The sequence below is a fragment of the Malus sylvestris genome, chromosome 15 (assembly GCF_916048215.2).
Source record: "Malus sylvestris chromosome 15, drMalSylv7.2, whole genome shotgun sequence".
Taxonomy (NCBI): domain Eukaryota; kingdom Viridiplantae; phylum Streptophyta; class Magnoliopsida; order Rosales; family Rosaceae; genus Malus; species Malus sylvestris.
Genome location: NC_062274.1, coordinates 7,691,557 through 7,714,562, shown reverse-complemented (window position 1 = coordinate 7,714,562; position 23,006 = coordinate 7,691,557). Strand labels below are relative to the sequence as shown.

The window sequence follows — 23,006 nt, the reverse complement described above, 5'->3', positions numbered from 1 at the left end:
CAGCAGTCAATCAAACAACGTCAGAAATTTCGATAAAATTATCAAATTTGAATTAGTTAATGCTATTATCAAAATAAAGAGATTATCTTTTTACTTCTTCGTGAAAAAATACTTTTTAAATTACGTAATTTAAGTGTCCCGACATAAATTTATCAAAGGTGACATACAAATTAATTGATCAATAGTATGAGGATGGATGGATGGATGGAAATATGTGGTGTGGTTGTTGGCATGTTCGGCTGTCTGCTGCTCTGCTCATAATCCATTTTTTCTTCTTTTGACTTGACTACTTTACTTAAATCTATATTAACTTGTTCACACCATACTCCCCCTTTGAATATAATAATTCATCGTAAATTCTTCTATCTTTTTTTTTAGAGAACTTTAATGAAAAGTTTTTGATACTGTTTACTATAACAAAAAATTATATTTTTACGTTAAAAAATCAATATTGTTATTATTCACTTTACCTTTTATTTTACTCTTATTATTAAAACTCAAAGTTTTCAAATCATTTTCATTAGTTTTTTTTATATTTTATAATCTAATTCTTTTCTTATTTACTTTATGTTTTTAATTCCATGTCCACCCGTCACTGCTTTTTAATCATGAACAAAAAATAGGTCCACGGTCCACCTTCCCTCTCTCACCATCTCCCTCTCTCAACAATATAATCGTTTCTAGGTCTAAAGACAGAGAGAGGCTTTGGTTGGAATTTGTGAATGGATAGCCAAGTAGAAGAAGAAAACCCGTCATCTTCTCCGGCAACAGGAAGAGGAGATGGTGGTGGTGGAGGAGGAGGAGGAGGAGTGGCGCTGCTGCCTCGTCATTTCGAAGACAGAGCAAGAGCTGGCCAGTTTCCCACTTTCATTGGCAAGCACAAACTGGCTGCTTCCATTTCCCATCTCGAAAGCCAAATCGACATCATCCAGGTCAGTATATTCTTCACAATGAATTCCTTTTTTTTTTTCGAGACGATATTTTAAACTGGCCTCGAGACAAGATTTGGACTTGGCTTGCTATCCTAACCAACGAACCTAACCAACGTCTAACCAACGTCGACGGAAAAGGAAGAATTTATGGAAACTTAAAAAAGTTGTGTGATTCATATGCAGAAAGAGCTGGACCACCTTGAGACAGTAGGTGAATCCTCCATTGTCTGCAAAGAGTAAGAAAATCAAATCCCAACTGTTCATCTGTTTTTTTTCACATTTCAATCCAACGGCTCCAACCCCTCATCTATCTTTTTTTTTTAAATAATAATATTTATTTTTGTCAATTTTATACAGTCTCATTGCTACCGTTGAATCCACTTCTGATCCATTGCTTCCATGGTAAGAGATAACTCCCATCCAAACCGCCTTTTTTAAGTATCGTCGTAGCTCAGTTAGTTAACAGCGTTCAATCTGCACCCGCTATCGGTGTTCAACGGGTGATCTGATGCATGCTGTTTTGTGGTGTTCACAGGACTAAAGGACCGGGTGAAGTAGGGTGGGATAGGTGGTTCCGGGGAGCCCACAACACCAAAAATCAGAGCCGCTGGATCTGAAAATTGATCAACTTTTTTCCAATATCACTGTTTTCCCTTTCTTTTTTGTATGCATATATAGTCTTGAAGCAGAGCAAAAAACAGAGGAGGTTTCATTTGCTTCATTTTCGTCGACTATGTTTCGAATAAGCTATGGAGAAGAAAAATAATGTATGACACTGGCCAAAATTATCGTTTTTCAAATTCTAATTGTTGAAATGATAAGTTTTCAGTACATATCTCATCGATATTTAATTTTGATCAATTCAACTGTCGAAATTTGATTAACCAAATTGCGTTTTGGGGTTGGTGATTGGAAAATTTAGACAAATAGAATGCGAATTCTTTTTCTTGCTGCTGCAATCCAAGAATACGAATGAGAGTGCATGATTCATGAGAGGAATGAACACGGAAGTCGAAACAGAGGAAGTAACACATGAAACTCTTAATAATATATTTCATAAAACTTGTGCAGTGACTAACGGCGGGAAGCTATTAGCTATCAGATAAAACATCACAACCCCAAACACTCGAAAAAACATGTACATTCGACAATATACGCCACTGTTATCAGCACTGTTCAGCACAAAAAAGAGGCACGGTAACATCCTTATCAACAGAAAAATGACCCACCACAGTGGTTAGGCCTGACCAGGAAACAGCGCGCACGCCACATCTCCTTTTCTCATGTGTCAGCGAGCAATGGCAGCATATTGCAGTTCCACTCCGCAGGCAAGGGGCAGGGGTGACCTAAATTATACATGCTTTCGACAACTGCTTCTGCCAAAGAAGAGAGAACGTTCAATAATCAAAACTGAGTACCCAATTAATCAGGCAAATCACAGGGAACATTCATGCATACGCAACAAACCTCAACAATGCAGGTCATCAAAATGCCGATTGAAAATTTTGAAAACTTCAAGTCACCTCCCCTCTATCAGTATCTACAAAAACATGGATACTACATTCAAATATTAACTAGCAAAAATCACGCCTCTAAACAACTTGGGATGAAACATTTGCTGTCAACAGCGTCCCACGAAAACCCTCTTCGGTGTGTTGCACATCCATTTTCTGGTCAGATAGCTCATCTGTGGAACAATTGTCAAAATGAATGTTTAAGGTTATTGAACTTGACCATTGCACACTTCCTATGACTTTTAAGCACCATACCAAAGAAATGCGAATAAATAACAGCATGAAATTACCAGCAATATCTCGGTTCTCATGGATTTCTGAATCATTCACCCAAAGTCTATCCCCGGGGAATATATTCATGTCTGCAAGAGTAGCAGATTCATCCTCAATGACCCGAGTACCTTTGTGAAGTCCCTGGTTTTCCTTAACAATCTGCATAATTTAAAACTAATCAGATGGCATAGGAACAAAACAATTTTGATAAATAATTAACTCGTGCATTATGCTCGCATCTATGTGTTAGCTTCAAGAAGCATACGCCAAAAGATTCCCATATCATCATTTTCAACTGGTATATGGTTGTGGAACCAGAGACTTTCAAACTTATTTGATCCCCAGTCCTTGTCTTCCGAGAGCGCTTGGAAACTCGGCGATCTGGATCAAAATTTGTTTCAGATGGTTTTAGAATTGACTTTGGAGCTTCCTTTCCATGTACAAAGTATACATATATGTCCTCATTGCAATAATCGAGCTTCCGCATTAATTCCCTGCTTTCTCTTTCTCCAATGCAGTCCTCACATATCTAGGAAAATTGAGACACCTAATCAGAAAATCTCGTAACTACGATTTCTAAATATGAGACTCGAAATTTATACAATTTTTGTGCAAATTCAATGTTGCTGGCACTTATGGTCATCATAAAAACAAAATTGATTACTAAAAGAGAGGCAGTGAGAGAGACAACAGATCTCAAGGCAACTTGAGGTTTTAAATAAGTTAACTAATGATCCGACCAGAAGACTACGCATCCAAAAGGTTCCAGATATTGGAGCATCTAGCATAGACACATTTAAAAAGAAGCAAAGAAACATGATATATAACAAGTGTCCACTATGCATGGCACGAAAACAAAACTAAAAATGGTTAGTTTTTACCTCAGGACAAGTCTTAATCACAAGTTGTCTAGACTCAACTTCACCGTTTATGTGATTTGGAGTACTGAGGTCCTCCTCACACGTTGGCATCCCTTCGCAGGACCCTGCCAAATCATTTCCTTCAGTACTACTTAACTCTATTTCAGCAGATATGCCTTTCTCTTCAATACCACCCCAATCCTCACAGAAGGACTTCCAGTCATTCTCAGTAATGAATATTAACCCATCCACCTATAATCCACAGATGACAAAAAAGAAGCAAGAGTTCCCACATTAGAGCATTCTCACAAGTACGACTTTGATCAGCAAAATTAAGTGAAAATTAAAAAACATGAAAAGTCTCTTCTTTTATAAGAAACAATAATTTTACAAATGATAAAAAGACAAAAAAGGACCAACAAGTTCAATCAATACGCATTCATATACTTACGGAAGGAGACTTCTGGGAAATCAGACCACGTTTCTGGACCAGATCAACAGGCCTTTCTAGAAGTTGTGAATGCTGAAACAAGGCATGAGGGAGGTTATAATAATCGCATAACAAAATAACTGAAGAAAAATAAGGCAGATTGAACTGCATGGACCAGGATAGTTTTATTATTGAGAAGACACGGACCAGTAGTTCTTAAATGCACAACACAATTTCCAGTTCCAATTATTAGTACAGAACTTGGATCAATAGTAAGGTTTGTCCCACTCCCACCCAAAGTAAAACTAAATATGTATTCAGCTTTCAATTACATAAAGACTGCATTTATGAGACTGATGAACATGAATAAAGTCGAAAAGCATGCCAAAAAAATATTACAGTCTATTAGAGGTGCCGGATATTCAATAGAAGCACTTCCGGGAAACATCCAAGTTACCTTTTCACACTTTAGCAAATCCATGATGCCCTCTAATGTTTCAGGTTTCTCCACTGAGGAAACATTCTTGCCACTTGCAGTAATGTAGTTTTTCCACTTTGAAAGCCAAGAACTGGGTATTAAGTAATATTTGCAATGCAGAGAAAGTGGCACACTTTTTCCCGTGAGTAGTTTTTCATGATTCTGGCGCTGTTTGAGCCTCACCAATCTGCAGCAAAGATACTGGTCAACACAATTATACATGCTTAACAGCTCTCCGCTACGAGTGAAAGTTTATATTACCTTAAGGAATCCTCCATACATGCAACTTCAGAGAGTTCATCATTGCATTGGGAACACTGTGCAGAGTCTGAAGGAAAAGGCAAACAACCCAAATGATCATCAGGCTTTACTGTTAAAGCATCCTTATAAAGGAAGAGCCAGAGATTCTCGGGAACAAGCAATCTCTTAGCACCAGTGGCTTGCTCAGGCATAAGTTGCCCATGAGGACACCTAATTGAAGTTGTTGGTCCCGCATCAGCTTCAGCTGGAGCATCAAGAATTTTTCTTTTAAGCCACTGTTGTAACCTACAAATAAAATTGAATTAGAAACATTAGAGAAAAAGAAATATTATGCAGCAGAAGCTATGAGAAGCACAAAAGTATTGAAACAAAGCATAGTAGCTTCCTCTGTAATGTACTATAATTAATAAATTATCCATCGGTTGTTCATATGAGAAAATCCCTAGGAAAAAGTCATATAAAAAAGTCCCTAGCATAAGAATGAAGAGGTCTGGAGGAAGAATAAAAGGCAACAAAATAGTTTGCAATCATACCATGCTTTAGAAACATAATATATTCCATCTGAACACTTCCCTGCAAGTGCATCCTCGCCAACTTGCTTCATTACTATTCTTCTATCCCTATAGCTGTCAGCACAAACTACATTTCGAGCACCATCAATAAGGCAAACCATGCAGTAGTCATCATTGGCCAGTTCTGGCCCCCCTTTATACTGAGCCAGCATTCAGTTAGAAAAGAAAAATCATCAGTAACTAGTATACATTTCATCGGAATAAAACTAAAAAGGGGAAAGAAAAGCCAAAATAAAATAAAAGCAAAAAGCAAAAAGAATAGAACATTTGATAATTCCAACACAAGAAAAACCAGAAAAAGATGAGTCAAAGTACTAATCTGGAGCCAGAAGGTATGAAGTTGATGGTAAGTAGGGTTCATAACATAAGCATCATGATGCAAATTTCTGGGTAAGTAATTATAAACAACAGATAAAGTTCACACAATTAAACGAGTCCAATATCGCATGCAAATACCTTAAAGAACAGCTTGGTCCATGCTTTAACTGACAACCGTTTCATGTAGCCAATCTTTGAAAGTGGAACTTTTCCATGCGAACATTGGATGGATGTGTTGTCAAGAGCACTGCAAGTGATTACTATGTAAGCCACAACAACAACAACAACAAAGCCTTTTCCCACTAAGTGCGGTCGGCTAAAAGGAAATGTGAACCAGAAACCCTGATTACTATGTAAGCCCAAAAAGAAAATGTGAAACCCTGACATTGTAGTTCCAGCAGAAATCAAGTTAAGAACTAAAGCAAAGACACCAAGCATATGCTTACGGTGAAATCATGCTATCAGCCCATTGACGAAGCCAGTCTGTCGATATCCAAAAAAAGGTTTCCTCAAGTTGTTGAACAGGAGCTTCAGACAAAATTGAGCGCACTTCCTGTCTTCGTTCTGTGATATTATTCATCTCTTCTTCTTTCTTAAATTTGTATTGCTCACAAGCATCAAGATATGATGCATTAAAGCTTTCAATCTCATCACAAAGATGAGATGGAAGAGAACTACAAACAGTATCACCTTCTGTCTTCCTATCATTGCCATTACATTCCACATGCCCTTTCTCTTCATCCTCCGGGGTACGCCTGAGATTATACATCAGCATATATGCATCACCAGATGAAAATGTATCCACATGACTGGTAATAGATTTTGAAAGTTGTTGGTGAATGACATCCACATTATCACCATTCGAAATAGCATTCTTTTGTTCTGTGCAAGATGGATTAACAGGTTCGGGTTTAACAGGCTTGGTATTGGAACTTGAAGTCCCTTCTCCAAACGGATGAGAACCCAAGTTTGAGACTTGCTCATCGTCGAATTCCCACCATTGCCCTGTCTTCTCATCCTTGACATGCGCTACATAGTGGCCACTGTTAACTGCAGTTCCCTTGTGAATCAGCACAGCTGACAAGTCATACATTGATTCACCCTGAGAAGGTTCAGATAGCCTCTTCCTCATATCAAGTACTCCAGGAAAACTAAATGCGGAAGTAATTTTCTTCTTGGTTGTCGTCTACCGACACAAATCAATAGAGAATAAATTATTAAACAGAACAACATAATTATTAACCACAAATCAATGACAACATCAACATTAAACCATATAACAAACAAAAGCACAACCTCTACTCTGCACCAAAATCAAGCATGTGTGGTATATAAAACTGAGCTTACATGACTTTTTTGCAATCATTCTTGATTTCAACCATTGATAATTATAATTACAAAGTGAAAAGTATGCATTACCAATAATATCATAACTACCTTTGGAAGAAAAACACATCGCTTAAGTTGAAAGTTCAAAACATCAGGCAGCGTGTGCAACTTGATGCTTCGAGTAGCATCGACTCTTGCTTTACACGACTCACAAAAATATTGATTCTCTCCGTGAAGCTCTTCAACACTAAGGTAATCATCTAAACTCTCATCCAAACTTTTCAAACCCTTCACATTCAACTCCAGCTCATAGAAGTCTTCCATGTTTGAAGAAGCTTCAGAGTCTTTCCCACATTGTGAGCACCTACGCTCATGCAATTGTAAATAACATAAAGATAAAGAAAGATTTCAGAAACAATACTAGCACAAAGTAAAAGGCCTTAATACGAAGAAGTATAATTCTACTCCAATCAGGTTTGGTCTTTACCTAGTAACATGTGATACACTTCCACGAAAAAGATCTTGAACAATAGATTTTGCCTTTGAAACTTTAGAGTTGCTCAGACACCGTTCAAGCAAAGAAAGAAGTAAGGTTAGAAACTCATGACTGTCCTGCTGGACTCCATTATCTAACTCCAGTGTTTTTACAAATGGAGAGGAGTCTATAAAAGCCAATTTACTGGCATGCAACTGTGCAAAAAGCCGAGAAAGTTGATTCAACACTGGCTGCTGTTCCAAAACCTCAGGTTCAACCAAGAAGATACCTTCCCGGAAGGACTTGTTCATGTACAAACATTGGAGTATGCTATTAGCATAGCATGTTGCACCAAGATTTGTGAGGCCTGCAGGAGAATCGGCAGAAGGACGAAGGTCCTGAGAAGGGTCCGGGCCAAGAGTTTGCAGAATCTCTGATGTCTTCTGCCATAAGCCTGATTTCCTACTTCCATTAGGAGGTGGAATTAGCCCACAAAAGCAATTTGGGTTATCTTTAGTATTCACACGGCAGCCCTGACAAACTGGCTTTGAAATTTTATACAGCATATATATATCCTCATTTGTAATTTCACCTGTTGCATGTATTTTCCTACACAATACCAACCATAATATGAGCCACATAACAATGGTGCACATCAAGCAACCGATAACTCTTCTTAACATAAAATGGAAAACGTTTCTACCTCAATATTTCGGAAGTGTTGTCAACATTATCTCCTTGTCTGTTTCTTTTATTTTTACTGCGTGTACTTGGTCGGCTCATTTTAAAAACCGACCAACCCTGCAATGGACATGTACCCAGAACATGAATTCTTAGGGATACTAAAAAGTATATGCGGACGTGCATGATAATCTGGAATGAAGATCACAAATTATACTCTCTATAATCATTCTGCAATCATCTTTTTTGCAATAGGATGAAGTCAAAGTGTACAAACGGTACCCTTGCAAAACTGGCATTCACAAAAAGGGTGCCGGCGAAAGCTCACATACTAAACCAACATGTTCTACATCTTCAATGTGGGATATTGGGATCCTAACACAGTTCAAAGGCCACCCGCAAAACTAATTTTCGAGCGGTAATGGCTTTATGTATATTTATCTTCTTCCTTTTTAAGCTTTTTTTTTATATACACTTTCTGATACTCTCGTGTTTTTGTTGTCACAAACAGAAGCTTGCATTCTAATAAATTCCAGATGCAAAGACTTCCACCATGCATTCTCAAAGCATATGAAAATACAAAATGACTTCCTACCAATGATTTTCAGGCAGCAGTATCCATAAGAAATCAAAAAACAAGCAAAAAAAAATTAACAGAAAGAGAAAAAAAAAAACCTAGAAACCATAAGAACCACAAAAAAAATCATGATCGAACCAAAAAAAAGTTAATCAAATCAAAATTCAAGCATGTTAAAGCAGTAGAAAATAGAAAAAATTAAACACCAAAAAAATATATAGAGGGAAAAATCTCAAAAGGGTACCTGGGTTCTGAGGCTGAGGAGCAGAAGAAGAGGAAAGCTTGGACCTTTGGGGCTGAAATTTGAGGAATTAATAATTTTTTCAAATTAACAAAAAAATAAACTGGGAATTTGGGGGTTTTTATTTAGGTCAGCGTGCGAGGGAGGAACGAATGTCTTCGATTTTTGGTAAATCAAACAGCTTGGTTACGTTTGTATTTTTGCTAATTTTTGAATTAACAAAATAAGAGCTTATTTTTAAAAAAACTAATGAAAAGCTTGAAAACACAATAAAAATAAAATAAAGAGTAAAAGGTATCAGGATTGACTTTTTAGTGTAAAACTGTAATTTTTTGTTAAAATGAACAATACCGAAAATTTTTCATTAAAATTATCTTATTTTTAGCTACATTCCCTAGTCGATTTCGATCTCACTTTTGTCTCCAAAAATATAATATTCACTCTCACTTTGACTTATTTATGTGTATTCCGTTAAATAATGTTTTAGGCTTATTTTTTAGTTATGCTCACTATAACTCGATTTTACTTCCGCTTTACCTCCTTAAAATAAAAAGTCTTCACTTTATGTCTTAAAATTCAAATTTTAAGTAACCCACAGTAAAAAAAAAACAGAAAAACATCAATAAAACTAATGAGAAAGTGGGTGGAGATGAGGAAGAAGAGATGAGACCCATGAATTATTTTTGCTATTTTTCTTACTTTTTATTTAGGGTAAATCTCTATTTATTACCTTCAAGTTTCGTAGTTTTCAACATTTAGTACATCAAGTTTTTTTCATCCCAGAGTTATATCTAAAGTGTTAATTTTGGAACAGTTTCATACATCCGTTAGTCAAACTGTTAAGTCTGCCGTTAACTAATGACGTGGCGCCCATGTGGACAATGATTGGGCATCATGTGTCATCCATGTGGAAATTAATAAATTATTTATAAAATAATAATAATAATAATAATAATAAATAAATATAATTAAAAAAAACCCTTCTTCCCAAATCCCACCCTCCCATCACCCACCCATTCGTCTTTCCCACCCTCCAACCCTCCCATCACCCACCCTCCAACCCTCCCATCTCTCACACCTCTCCTACCTCAACCCCCAATCCCCTCCCTCCCTTTCTTTCATCTGCACACCCATTCCGCACACCCACATTCAATTCCCTCTCCCTGTACATTCCACCAAAACCTTCCACACCTCCAGCTTGTGATGCTTCACACACAAGTGCAACCCATCCTAGCCTTCTTGAGTCAAAATCCGAGTCGTCGTCGGTCTGACTCGGCCACAACCGTAGCTTCCTCCTTGATCACACCCAGATGCAGGGGAGTGAACCCATCGTGATCCAACACCAAACCCAGATCTGGATTAACCCGCACCAGATTTTTCACCATCGATTTTCAATTTTTGAATTTGTTGATGTTGAATTTCGTGGGTTTCTAATTTTTTATGGTTTGGGATGAGGTTTTTTTTAATAGTTTTGTGATGGTGAGAAAAAAGTGGAAGTGCAGGAGTCGAAGAAGGAGGGGAAGCATTGGGTGCGGAGAAATGAGGAGGAAGAGGGTGGATGTGCAGAGTCGAAGAGGGAAGGGGAGCACTGGGTGCGGAGGAAGAGAGACGATGCGTAGGCTCTCTTCCCAACTGATCCACCAGCAGGCCTACCACGTCGTGACGGCCTCCTTCTTCGATCCCACAATCGCCATCCACGACTCTGAGAGAGAGAGAGGAGAGAGAAACCTGAGATAGAGAAAGAAACATGCCCCTTTTCCAGTGGGGAAGACGAAGTGGGAAGGAAAAAAAGGGTTATGGTTTTTTTATGTTTTACTTTTATTTAATTTTTTTTTTATTTTTTTTAATGACATGTGGCGCCCAGTCATTGTCCACATGGACGTCACGTCATCAGTTAATGGCAAACTTAACAGTTTGACTAACGGATGTATGAGACTGTCCCAAAATTAACACTTTAGGTATAACTCTGGGACAAAAAAAACTTGATGTACTAAATGTTAAAACCACAAAACTTAAGAGTAGTAAACATAAATTTACCATTTTTTTTTAATATGTTACACGATGTTTATTTTTTGTTTGTTTCAATCTATGTGGCACTATTTAATTAGATATGTGAGCTTTGTATGTGTGCCACGTAATTCTTAAGTGGACCCTAATTATTTCATATAAGTAAATTTAATGGAATATGTTTGTACCATACTTGACCAATCCCGAAACTACCGAGCGCCGGTCAACGTTATACTGTCAAGGACCCATAAGAGTTTCCCTCCAACCAGGAGGCCAATCACAGCGCGACACGTGTCGACATCAGAAGCCAATCATAACGCGACACGTGCCAACATCAGAAACCAATCACAACATGACACGTGTCAATGTCATAATGAAACTATAAACTCTATTCTATAAATAGAGATTATTCTCTCACAATCACAGCGCGACACGTGTCGACATCAGAAGCCAATCATAACACGACACGTGTCAACATCAAAAACCAATCACAACACGACACGTGTCAATGTCAGAATGAAACTAGAAACTCTATTCTATAAATAGAGATTATTCTCTCGCAATATTTTCTAATGTCATTTGTACTAAATCATTCACTAGTACTCACTAAAGGAGAGCTTGAACCTATGTACTTGTGTAAACCCTTCATAATTAATGAGAACTCCTCTACTCCGTGGATGTCGTAGCCAATCTGGGTGAACCACATACATCTTGTGTTTGCTTCTTTGTCCCTATCCATTTACATACTTATCCACACTAGTGGCCGGAGCAATCTAGCGAAGGTCACAAACTTAACATTTTCTGTTGTACCAAAATCCTCACTGATTTTGTGCATCAACATAATACAAATAAACAAACCGAAGTGGAACAAATATTAAGTTTCAGATAGTAAAATAATGACTTTGAGTTTCAGGAACAAAGTGGAATTGAAATCAAGTTTCAAAGAGCGCAATGAAAAATAAATCTTCTAAAAATATATTTTTTAATCCACATCAACATATTTAATTTTTTTATAAGAAAAATAATATAAACAAGATAAATCAAATTTTAAATCACGTAACTAAAAATAACCCAAAAGTAAATATGGTTGGAAAAGGAAAGGTCGAGCAATGGGAAGAAACTGGAGAGGAAGGGGGAGAGCCTAGAGGCAGACAGGGAGACGAGTTTTTCACTCTTTATTGTCAAATTCAAGATCCAGTCAGAATCTCTGGAGACTTTTTACAGTTGGTTGGGGGGAAGGATCGACGCCGGATCCTTTTTCTGAGGATTCAGAAGATCTTATGATCATGATCGTTCATCGTGCGGTAAAAAATTATTTTAAATTTTAAATTTTAAATTAAATATAAATAATACCTAACGAAACTAACTGCACGATATACGATGAATGATCATGATCACAGAATTCTCCGGATTCCAAGGAAAATTATACAGTGAGGATCCCTTTCTGCCGGATCCTTTTACGGTAGGAGGTACTTACATCATTAAAATTACAACTTTGGTACAAGTGTCATCAAGGGATGAGTGGGAATGGGATGAGCTAAGATTCTCTAGGTTAAAATGTAAAAAGTAAAAAAGTGAGGATGAAAATGAAAATAACTCTCCATCTGTATGTTTGTTCTATAAAGATTGTGGTTCCAACTTTTGTTTTGTTTTTCTAAATAGTAATGCTATGAAGACTAAATTTGTAAACAAAATTTATAAACTAAATTATGTGTCACCGATAAGATATGAGCACCTTTATCAATGCTTAAGTAATAGTCCAATTAGCAACTTACATGTCATTTATAGAACAAAATTTAGTCATTTAGTTTACATGTCATTTAGTTTATAAACGCTGGTTTATAAATGGATCCTTTTCTAAATTTATTTGGAATGAGTACTCGGTTATGTTCCAATGATTGGACACATATTTCTAGATGTTCCAATGATTGGACACATATTGCTAGAATCCATGTTGTATATTTGAAAGAGGTTGACCCCTTTGCTTCTCTCATGTTACAATCATCTTCCCATTGAGCCCCCATTTCTTCTCAGTCCACAGAGACAAAATGTAGGACTGGTGCCAACAGTTCATCATAGAAGAAAGGATTCACTAACCCTAGATCACTGACATAACATTCTCGGCCGCCTCTAATCTGGTAGGAAAGAAACCAGTAGCCAATGACTAGCTCTGCTATGGAGCTAGGTGTATACTGCCATGTCAAGACTATCTTTCGAAAGTGAGATCACCACCGCTTGTTGAAGAGGGAAAGATCACTCCTAAATGCAGCTGTCTCTACTGTCCAGTCAATTATGTTCCACTTAGTCCCTTTTTCATGGCCACATATCTTTCCGGCTAAGAAATGGGAAACCTTTCTCTTGTTACATGAATCCAATTTTCATTTCATTTGGGAAAAGCCATATTTTTCTCAACAACGTCTTTGTCGTTTGATCCAATAGCGTCCCGTTAGATAGGAACAACTTTGATAAGAACTGATAACTCTCGGATGGAGTATTAGAACAAAAAAATCCATTAGATAATGAACTATTGGTTCTAAACCATCTATGGCGAGGAATTAATAATTCGAAGTACCTTCCTTGCGTATCCTTGATAAACTAGCGTTTATATATAGATGTAGGAAGATCTGTTTGGGAAGTAAAATATCCGTTGACATCTCTTCATCTGCAATGAATTCTCGATGTGAAAACACATGCTGTTCTTTGAATAGGAAAAAGAGTGGATTCGTAGGGTCCCAAATGAATTGGCTTATTCGAGCCACACAACGGTTTAACAATAAAAAGTTACAACGATCGAACCTAAATCCATTCAATTACAAGTAGAAAGGAACATCATTAAACCGTACTACTAAATGGTGGTGGTATGAACATTTTTTAGAATAGTGTTCGTTTCAAGGAAGGACGGGTCGAGAAGGATACGAGATTATATTTTTTTTTTGGGCAATTTATGAATTATATTCCTACGAAAGCTTTTCATAATTAATGGTCGATTTGTAAGAACAAGTCTTATGAATGAATTTAATATATTTCCATGCTTGTTATATTCATTTTTTAGAAATACATAACTTTATTGGAAATGAGAAAATCATGAAGTGCTAAATTTAAAACCCATGTGCCCGTTGGATTTGTCATTCACATTTCTTGAAAATACGTTAATTATATGACACATAAAGTTGCACCAATTCAAACACAGGACAGAAAGACAATTAGAAATTGGAATAATGTCATTTCTCATTCCGAACAAAAATGCATGTTAACCCTATAATTTCATAGATTGAGTTATTATTGACACTCCAAAGAAAAAGAGCATTCCTTTTACTTAACAAGGTTTTCATTTTTAACATATAGCTTACAATGCATACATACGGGCAGCCAAATTAATTAGAGCAAATGTGTTGACTCTATATACCCGAGTTTGAATCCTCTCACTTACATTTTATAATTTAAAGTAAAACATGACTTGAATTTACCTTTTTTTAAAAGTACGTATTGGCGTAGTTCAAGTTTTTGCCCTATTCAACAAAGGAATATTTTGGTTAAAAATATAATTAAAAAAAATAAAAGAAAAAACGAAGAGAGAAACCTAGCGGTAAAAGTACTTTCTCATCCTCCCCTAAATCAAAATAATAATAATAATAATAAACAAATAAAATGTAGCAAAACCTCACCACTCAAGCAAGACTCTTTTGTATCACTTGCAGTAGCACTAAAGTTTGAATTTGGTCTGTATATGAACCCTAACTGTATAGCAGCTCCAACAATTGAACAAGATAAGAAAATAACAAAATGAAAGCTCAAAGATGCACAAAATTACAATCAATCCGCGTGTTGTACGATCATAAAGCCTCGAAGTTACAACCAATCTGCGTATTCTATGACCTTAAAGCCCGGAAAGTTTCTGGCAAGGCACCTCTGACATTTTCTTGTACATGAGTAACACAACAATCATATATAAATCCACCAGCAGAAACCTACAAGGGGAAAACAAGGCCAGATCGAAGAAAAGAACATCTTAACCCTACTCATGTTTTTCTAAACGAACTGTATCGGCCAATGCAGGCCCTTCGGTTACTTCCTCAATCTCTGAACCAGCTTTGACCGGGCTGGTACTTGTGAGTACACTGTCATCCAGGGAATCACTTGCTTGCTTTGTCGGCTCACCGATGACCCCTGCTCCCAAATTGCCCAAACTAGGGGTGTTAGAACCAGAAGTACTCCCTTCCAGATGTTTTGGCTGATTTAAGGCGTGACAGTGCGGGCAAAAATAAGTGATGTAAGGGAAATCTTCCTTCTTAGCAAGCCCTGCAAAGAGAGAAACATATGACCGATGTTAGATTCAACCAAAAGAATGAAAGAAAACAAACACTGAGGAGAGTACATGAGTCTGCACAATGATTTGAACTTAACTTTCGGTTCTAATCATGACTTTACTTCACTTGCTTAATAAAAACATAAAAGAAGTAACAGTACTAGGATTCAGGTGTTGATAACTTACCATTGTGCATATGACAGTTGCCACATATGAGCGCATAAGACTGTGTTGGATCCTCACCCACAAGTAATGCTGCAATCCGAGCAATCCATCCTCCATCCTGTGGAGATGATCCTTGAGGATTATGATGACTAACAACTAGCTGATTATACTCAGAAGTCTGAGCACCGTCGGACCTTGCAGAACGAGGTGTCTCTTCTTCAAGAGGATTCAGTGGAACACTCCCTGTACTATTAGATCTGGTGTGTACTGGTTTACGGTTTCGAAGTTCACCAGAATGGACAAGTTCAACATCATGGCTTTTCCCTGTTGAGACATTACCCTTAGTTTCATCTCCCACAAAAAACTTCAAGCCTGAATCTGTACCCAGCTTTGATGCCAGGACAGTTGCAGCAGCTGCCTTTGCTGCTGGGTCAGGATCATATCTCTGCATAAAAGAACATAACTTAAGCATATACGAAGACAACATATAAAGACAACCATGGTACATCTACCATTATTCAAACACAAACCAATGAGTTCCCCAAAAACATAGATAAGTTAAATAAAATCGAGCAAAGGGGTACAATCATTGATCTGAGGATGCCTTTGTCTCACAAATTTTCAATTAATGCACATGATCTCCAGAAATTCTTCCAAACAGTATTTGCAATAACATTTAAGAAACTCTATCCATTCAAACCATCAAATGAGATAATATGAGATGCAAGGGTAAACATGCATCATGATCTACCCAATTCGCCTGATAAAAATTCAACAAGTTAACAGAAAATACCAAAGAGAATGCAGTAATGAGACATAAATACATACAATGAATGCAATATAGCAACAAAACTCTCTTCAAACCATTACCTGAATCAGTTGTTGAGTACTGTAATAATTCGTCCTCTCTTTAAGTTCATCAATTTTTGCTTGCCTTTCAGCCCGAAGCCTTTCCAGGGTTTTGGTGTCCTTGCGATCTCCTATACATTGAAACATATGGTATCAAATTGCTGACGCATATTGGCGCATCAACATTAGACAAGTACCCTCCACTTAGTTGCAGCATCCTATTTGGAAAATGGAGTTATGGAAATAGATGGGTTCATATACGAATGATCAAAATTATTCACCAGACATTTTAATCAACAGTAATAAACTAATGAGAACATTGTACTTCTAGTTTCTAGCCTTCTGTTAATGATCCATTACAGTACCAACATGGCACTAAGCTCCTAAACCCATACGTTTCATACTTCAATATGGACTTCATACGATACAGACATGCATGAATGCTGATAAATAGACTCACAACATACATAATTTACAAAAGCAACATATCAAGAAAATCAAGACGGGCATGATATATGTACAAATTGAAACAGTACTGAACTTTGAACTCTGTGAATACATTTTCCCTGCTCTAAATGCCTTATGATGAGAAGCTACACACCATGTGCACTAAGAATATATGACGAGGCTTAAAAAACTCAATAAACAAAGTCAGAAGCCACCAATGCAAGGATAAGTTCTAACTAATACACAACCTGAAATTCTACCATAAGCACGGAAACCAGACACCTTTGCAAAACAAGTGTTCCAGATATGACCACATGAACATAAAAAGAGTAAGCAAGCGGAAAAGTTCTAGTTAGACACTCACGCATCTTTGTGAAGCTCATAAACGCTGAATAAGTAACAGAAGATATAGCAGGCAAAAGAAACATGGGCAGAATACGAAATGTCCTCATCTTCCAATCTAAATCCGTCGCTCTCGTCGTTACTATAGCATAAGCAATTGCAATAACCTGAAATTGACAAAAGTAAGCAAAACCCAGCATTCTTCTCTGATACCATCACACTTGAAAAACTCTATATTCCAAGAAGAAACTTGACAATTGTTATGGTGCATTATCAAGACTTTTATTGGACATTGGCATGAAAAATAAGAATTTTTAACAAAGCCCTAATTAATGGGTTTTACTATAATAACACGATTAATTAAGCAAAGCAAGAGATTTTCAATTACCTCAAAGAAGACGGAGAAGAGAATGAGATTTCTGGCCATGCGCCTCCAAGTAATGGACCGCCTCTGCATTCTAGCGAGGACAGTGGCTTCCTCTTTCGAAATGTACTGAAGCCGCTTCTCGAAATCGTCGCCGTGTAGTCGGAAGATCCCACTGAACATTCTGGACAAAATTCCCTGGCGCTTCTTCTTCGCAACCGCAGGCGCTGCAGCCGCCGCAGCAGCGTCCTTCTTGTTGCCTTCTCCTCCGACGGCTTTATCCTCCGCCATTTCACCAATTTTCGGATTCTCTATCTCTTTCTATAATAAAATAACAAATTGAAAGCGAATAGCAAATCAAACATCGATTATGCAAAATACAGAGATGAACTCAGATCCGGAAGATTATGAGAGTTGTGGGAGAGAGAGAGGAGGAGGACCTTGAAAATGGCGATGGCGGATCGGGAGAAGGTTGAATCGATGGAACTTCTTTCTGGGTGTTGGGGGTAATGATGGAAATCGATAAAGGAAGAGAAGTCCGTGAGAGCGACGCAACGCAGAGCTCTGATCGATGAAGAGAGAGAGAGAGAGAGTATCGGCGATGGAGTGAGAGTGTCGAGGGAAAAGGAGGAGAGAAAGGGCGCCTTCACAAATGGGGTGTTTTTTTTTTTATTTTTTGGTTGCTTTCGTTGTGTTCTGGGTTTTTTTTCCACGCACTATTCAATTAGACGCACCACACGAATGCCTACGCGGGGCCGGATAACACGGTGAGTGGGACCCACATCGGACCGCGGGGATCCTGTTCGTTGGATTCACGACCGACCCCCTGGCCAGATCTCCAACCGCGCTGAGCTGGACCTTAATAAAACACCCCCGCCAAAAAGTCTATTTGGCAACCTACCCAACCACCTATCCACATAATTAACTAATTTTTAAATTCTTTGTTATTTTTTTAGGGTAAAATTGTTTGTCCTTTTTCTTTAATCAAATATTTTTTATCCTTTTAAACATGCATTAATAATAGAGTAGTGTCATTCACACTCATTTCTATTTCTCACATACCCTTGTTAATTATTATATATTAATCTTCTTTAATTTATTCAATTCGACAGTCGAAAAATGAAAAATGGTGTGTGAAAATTACAAATTAGTGTATGAATAACACCACCCTTATATCGAAAGATAGCCAATGATATAAGTATAACACCTTCAGGTATGGGATAAATTTCATCTCCTAAGCCCTCGTTGATGGTATAACGTGAGAGAAGTTATTTTGCAAGTTAGACTCACTTTTGATTTATTATGTGTTAGTAAATGCACGATATGTCTGGACGAGATTGATAACCCTACCCACTTGGTAACTTGTGAAGGAAGGAAAGGAAAAGAATCTTACTTTTGAGATCCTACAACAAAGAAGCCAGGAAATCGTTTTCCAAAAGAAAGCATTTCAGGTTCCTTTTCTTACCTTCGGAAGGACACAAAGCTTAGCATAAAGGGTTTGTTAAAAGTTTTACCAAGGAATAAGGTTGACTATCACGGGAGCGACTGCCGATTCCCATTTCACCGCTCCCATCGCCTCTTGGTTTTCTTCAGAATTATGCAAGGATGACTCAGAATCTCATGGTTATGAACACTTGAGATCAATATGTTAGTCTCTCTACTATGAAGAGCGAAAAGTTTAACGCAAAAATCTAGTACTTCGCGGTAATTTTCCAACCTGCAAAGTTTTTCTTCCACAAGCAGAAACTGCCAATAATCAGAAGGGATTATATGGAATCTATAGCCTCCCAAACTGGAAGAATTACAGGGTATTGAATAACGATGAATAAAAAATGAAAGAAGGGCGGACTGTGCATGTAGGCAATCAATCCTGTATCCACCTCTTGTATATACGGCATATCATCTGCACGTGAAAATAAAGCATTCAAAAGAACGATCTTGTTCTCATTACATCGTGAAAATAAACCATTCAAAAGAACGATCTTGTTCTCATTACATGTGTGAGTTCGGTCATGTTATCTTTAAGTTTTAAACACAAATAATTCTCAATAAAATTGCACAGACTAATTCAGATACGTTTTGGCTCAATAAAACTGGACACTTATCCCTAAATAACGTAAAATGCTTATGAAGCATTACAAGAAGTATGACTATATAATAAGAAATCTGAAAGTCATGTATCAGGTAAGATGAATATAAGTTGGTAGGAAATTGATTGAATGAACCAACCTGAACAACTATAGGTGAAGCATTCATGCCAAAGTCCGGTTGAATATACTCCATTGCGTCAGGATTTGTCATTATAATGGTGGTCAAAATTGTAGGATGTTGGGCTCATCCAATATTCACAAGTATATTAAAGCATCCTGATTTCCATGAAAGGAATGATCAGATCTGGCCCCAAGTTTTAGGAGCAGGACCGTCAAGCTGAAGACTGCTTTGATCCTGTAAGATTTTTGCAAAGAACAGTCAGTGATGATTTAACTCGCAAAATTATAAAATGAAAAGTTTTGAAGCCCTGAGCTGATGACGACTAGACTTGACCAAGAACTTTCTTATCCATCCCAACATAAGGTATCAAGTTTTAACTCAACACCCAACTAGACATACGTCTTTGAATGTTAGTAGTCTAGTAAAAGGACACAAACTTCTTTGTCCAGCTTTCCATTGACCATAATTACCAAAAAGTCTTAATTGATACACAAAAACGTACAAAAGTATCACTCAAATTGTAATGGAGCATTTGTAGAAACACATACCTTCTAGAAAAGCAAACAAAAGATTCCCATTTGCCACAAGTAGAAAAATGCCATTACCAGAATGGATTCTATGGATTTAGATCCAAGTAATTTGACTTGCATGCCAAAACGGCAATGTTCCAACATGCTCGATGCATGATCTGAGTTTAAGGAGGATAACTCACAACCCCTTCTCAGCCACTTCTGGTAAACACCAAATGCCATGTCAGGCTCCTTAATTTAGCAGTACTCCTTGAAAAGTATACAATATGGAACATAATCGATAGTTAAACCAGATTCCTGTATCTTCATAAAAAGCTCTTCTGCCTCCTTCATGTTACCTCTCAAGCAGTGCTCTCTGATTAGTGCAGTGTAAGTAAATATATCTGGATAAAATCCTATTGTCAGCATTTCATCATATAACCGGAATGCAAAAAGAATGTGCCCTAACTTACAAGCAGCACCTATCAACAAATTATAAGTGACCACATCAGGACAAAGACCAGACATAAGCATTTCCTTTTTGAAAGCAAGAGCACGATCAATGTTTCCTCCCTTTACTTGTGCATGGATCAACGCATTGTAAGTATACACATTTGGTTGAACACCAGAAGCGAACATATGATCCTTGACAGAGAGTGCAGCACTAAGATCCCCATATCTTCCATAACAATCAATAATACAATTCCATAGTAGAGGCTCAGGCGCCATTGACTTTTCTAGCATACGAAGAAGAAACTTGTTAGCTCTGAAAACTTCTCCTTTAATACACAGGCCCTGAACAATTATTTTGTATGAAACATCATTTGGAGTAACTCCCATTTTTGACATACTTTCATGGACGTAGCAAGCCTCCTCTAATTTTCCTTCTTTGCAAAGACCACTTATAAGTGTATTAAAAGTAATAACATTAGGAAGCAATCCTCTTTTGATCATTTCACAAAGGGAACCATAAGCAAGGTTCATGTCTCGACTCAAACAAAATCCATTGATGAGAACATTATATGCAACGACATCTACTTGGGTATTCATTTGGACCATGTTATCCCAAATACGAAGTGCCTGAGCCATATTTCCGTTTTTAAGATAACCATCCATAAGTGTAGTTGAGGTAATTAAATCTGATGGTGTCTTGTCATAATCATCATCTAATATCTTGTTAAGAAGCTTCTTCACACTCTCCATAAGACCTCTCTTGCACAATGCATGTACAAGTATGTTGCAAGTGACCCTATTCGGACTAATACCAATGTTACTAATTGTAGAGAAAAGATAAAGAGCTTTATCCACATCATCAAGAAGGCAATAACCCTTAATAAATGTGTTGTACGTGGCGCAATTGGGAGGAGGGCCCATTTCTAACATCTCTCTAATTAGCCAATCTGCCTTCTCCAAGTGACCAGTTTTACACAGTCCATTTAAAAGATAATTGTGCGTCAAAACATCAGGAACAAAGCCTTTCCTAGTGATTTTTCTCCGAAGCCAAAAAGCTGTTCCCAACTTACCATCCATGCATAAAAACCTTATGATGCCCATGTGATCCATGTAGTTAACTTTAGAAGCGCAACTTATAAAGCCTATCTCTGCCATTGATATGCTTTCCCTGCAATTTTTCACATAGTCAACAAAAGCATGTAATGGAATATGACGTACAAAATATGTATCAATCCTTGAGCACTAGTCCCCTGGTTATCAAACAAGATTGTGAATTTGATCCTAAAGACTACAACGACCGAAAACTGACCTCATTGTTTTCAGACGTTCCAAACTGTCCTTCAACATTGCATCCAACGCATTGAAAACTGCGTATGGATCTTGTTCACCGTCGGAATTCTTCCTCTTTGAACCAACGTTGAGCACTCAAATGGTAATTCTCATCCCATTTTTTCATGAAATCTTCAAAAGTAGTTGGAAGTAGATCCTTACCCCTAAATTTCCAACATTTGAGAGCACCATAAGGTTTCTAGTAATAACTAATACCCAGTGCATTAACTGCTTAGTTTTCATGTCCACTTTTCCACTCAGCTTTTTCTCAGCAACCAAACAGAAAATCAAGAATATAACTAGAAAATGGCAAGAAACAAAAGCATCTCCATCAAATCTTCAGGCTTTTTCTTCCTCTTTTCTACTCAATATTCTCAGCAACCCAACAGCCGACTATGAGTAAGACAAAAAACTGATGAGTTACCTGGCGTTGTTAGCTTGGCAGCACAAAATGTAGACAAAAATGCGAGCAATGTTGTGCTTGATGGAGTCGAGGGTTCGATTCAAGCAACTCAGAAGGGCAATGTGGGACGGCGACGATTCTCCGCACGCAATGACAAGCTGCAAAACCCAAACAAACAGTCAAATAAACAATTGTCGGTATAAAAACATATACATATATATATATATAATTAAATTAGTGAAATATTAGGGATTGTGGACTGACTGCCATTGCAGGCTTCCTGTGAAGAACTTGAAGGATTTTGAGGAAGAAGAAGAAGACGAGGTGGGGAGTGTTTTGTTCTGCAGCTTCTGCTGCTACTTCTTCTTCCTTGACTCCGTTGCTGACGGTTTGAGACTGAGGCTGGCTCTGCCTCGGATTGGTTTTCTCCTGAGGGGCGTTAAGCTCCGGACGGAGTCAGTTTTCGGAAGCGGATCCAAATGGCACATATTCTGTTGACGACTGAAGACCCCGAATGTACAGATCGGGGCGGGCCGGAGTGCCAACCAGGCTCGAATAATACGGGTCTCAAATCAGTATGGGCCTGAGATGTCAAAGCCCAAATCTCATTGGAGCTTACAATTCTCCCCTATGTTTTTTACAAGATAAATCTCAATCGCTCATTCGTAAAAAATACAAAT

At 37.6% G+C, this 23,006-nt stretch overlaps 3 protein-coding genes and 1 pseudogene across 4 annotated transcripts; 1 reads left to right on the top strand and 3 right to left on the bottom strand.

Annotated features, from left to right (window-relative positions):
- The first annotated feature begins 602 nt into the window (after window positions 1-602).
- On the top strand, window positions 603-1,765 carry LOC126604341 (guanine nucleotide-binding protein subunit gamma 1-like). Its single transcript, XM_050271557.1, has 4 exons — window positions 603-932; window positions 1,116-1,168; window positions 1,290-1,334; window positions 1,468-1,765. The coding sequence occupies exons 1-4, from the start codon at window positions 723-725 to the stop codon at window positions 1,547-1,549; spliced, it is 390 nt and encodes a 129-aa protein (XP_050127514.1). The 5' UTR covers window positions 603-722; the 3' UTR covers window positions 1,550-1,765.
- A 193-nt stretch (window positions 1,766-1,958) lies between these two features.
- Window positions 1,959-9,134, bottom strand: LOC126604339 (ubiquitin carboxyl-terminal hydrolase 26-like). 2 transcript variants are annotated; one of them, XM_050271554.1, is made up of 15 exons: window positions 8,945-9,134; window positions 8,146-8,243; window positions 7,455-8,051; window positions 7,076-7,331; window positions 6,085-6,824; window positions 5,777-5,885; window positions 5,282-5,460; window positions 4,749-5,033; window positions 4,467-4,674; window positions 4,031-4,102; window positions 3,601-3,831; window positions 2,985-3,248; window positions 2,737-2,878; window positions 2,400-2,619; window positions 1,959-2,308 (listed from the first exon to the last, which is right to left on the bottom strand). In XM_050271554.1, exons 2-14 carry the CDS (start codon window positions 8,223-8,225, stop codon window positions 2,525-2,527), a joined length of 3,258 nt encoding a protein of 1,085 aa, XP_050127511.1. In that variant the 5' UTR covers window positions 8,226-8,243; window positions 8,945-9,134; the 3' UTR covers window positions 1,959-2,308; window positions 2,400-2,524. The 2 variants fall into 2 exon arrangements, with proteins under 2 accessions (XP_050127511.1, XP_050127512.1); XM_050271555.1 differs by having other exon boundaries at window positions 1,959-2,302.
- Window positions 9,135-14,724: 5,590 nt separating this feature from the next.
- On the bottom strand, window positions 14,725-18,121 carry LOC126604335 (uncharacterized protein At2g24330-like). The gene is made up of 6 exons (XM_050271547.1): window positions 17,862-18,121; window positions 17,446-17,742; window positions 17,080-17,224; window positions 16,290-16,399; window positions 15,441-15,864; window positions 14,725-15,247 (listed from the first exon to the last, which is right to left on the bottom strand). The coding sequence occupies exons 2-6, from the start codon at window positions 17,710-17,712 to the stop codon at window positions 14,964-14,966; spliced, it is 1,230 nt and encodes a 409-aa protein (XP_050127504.1). The 5' UTR covers window positions 17,713-17,742; window positions 17,862-18,121; the 3' UTR covers window positions 14,725-14,963.
- A 906-nt stretch (window positions 18,122-19,027) lies between these two features.
- LOC126604334 (pentatricopeptide repeat-containing protein At5g24830-like) lies at window positions 19,028-22,947 on the bottom strand (annotated as a pseudogene).
- Window positions 22,948-23,006: the final 59 nt, after the last annotated feature.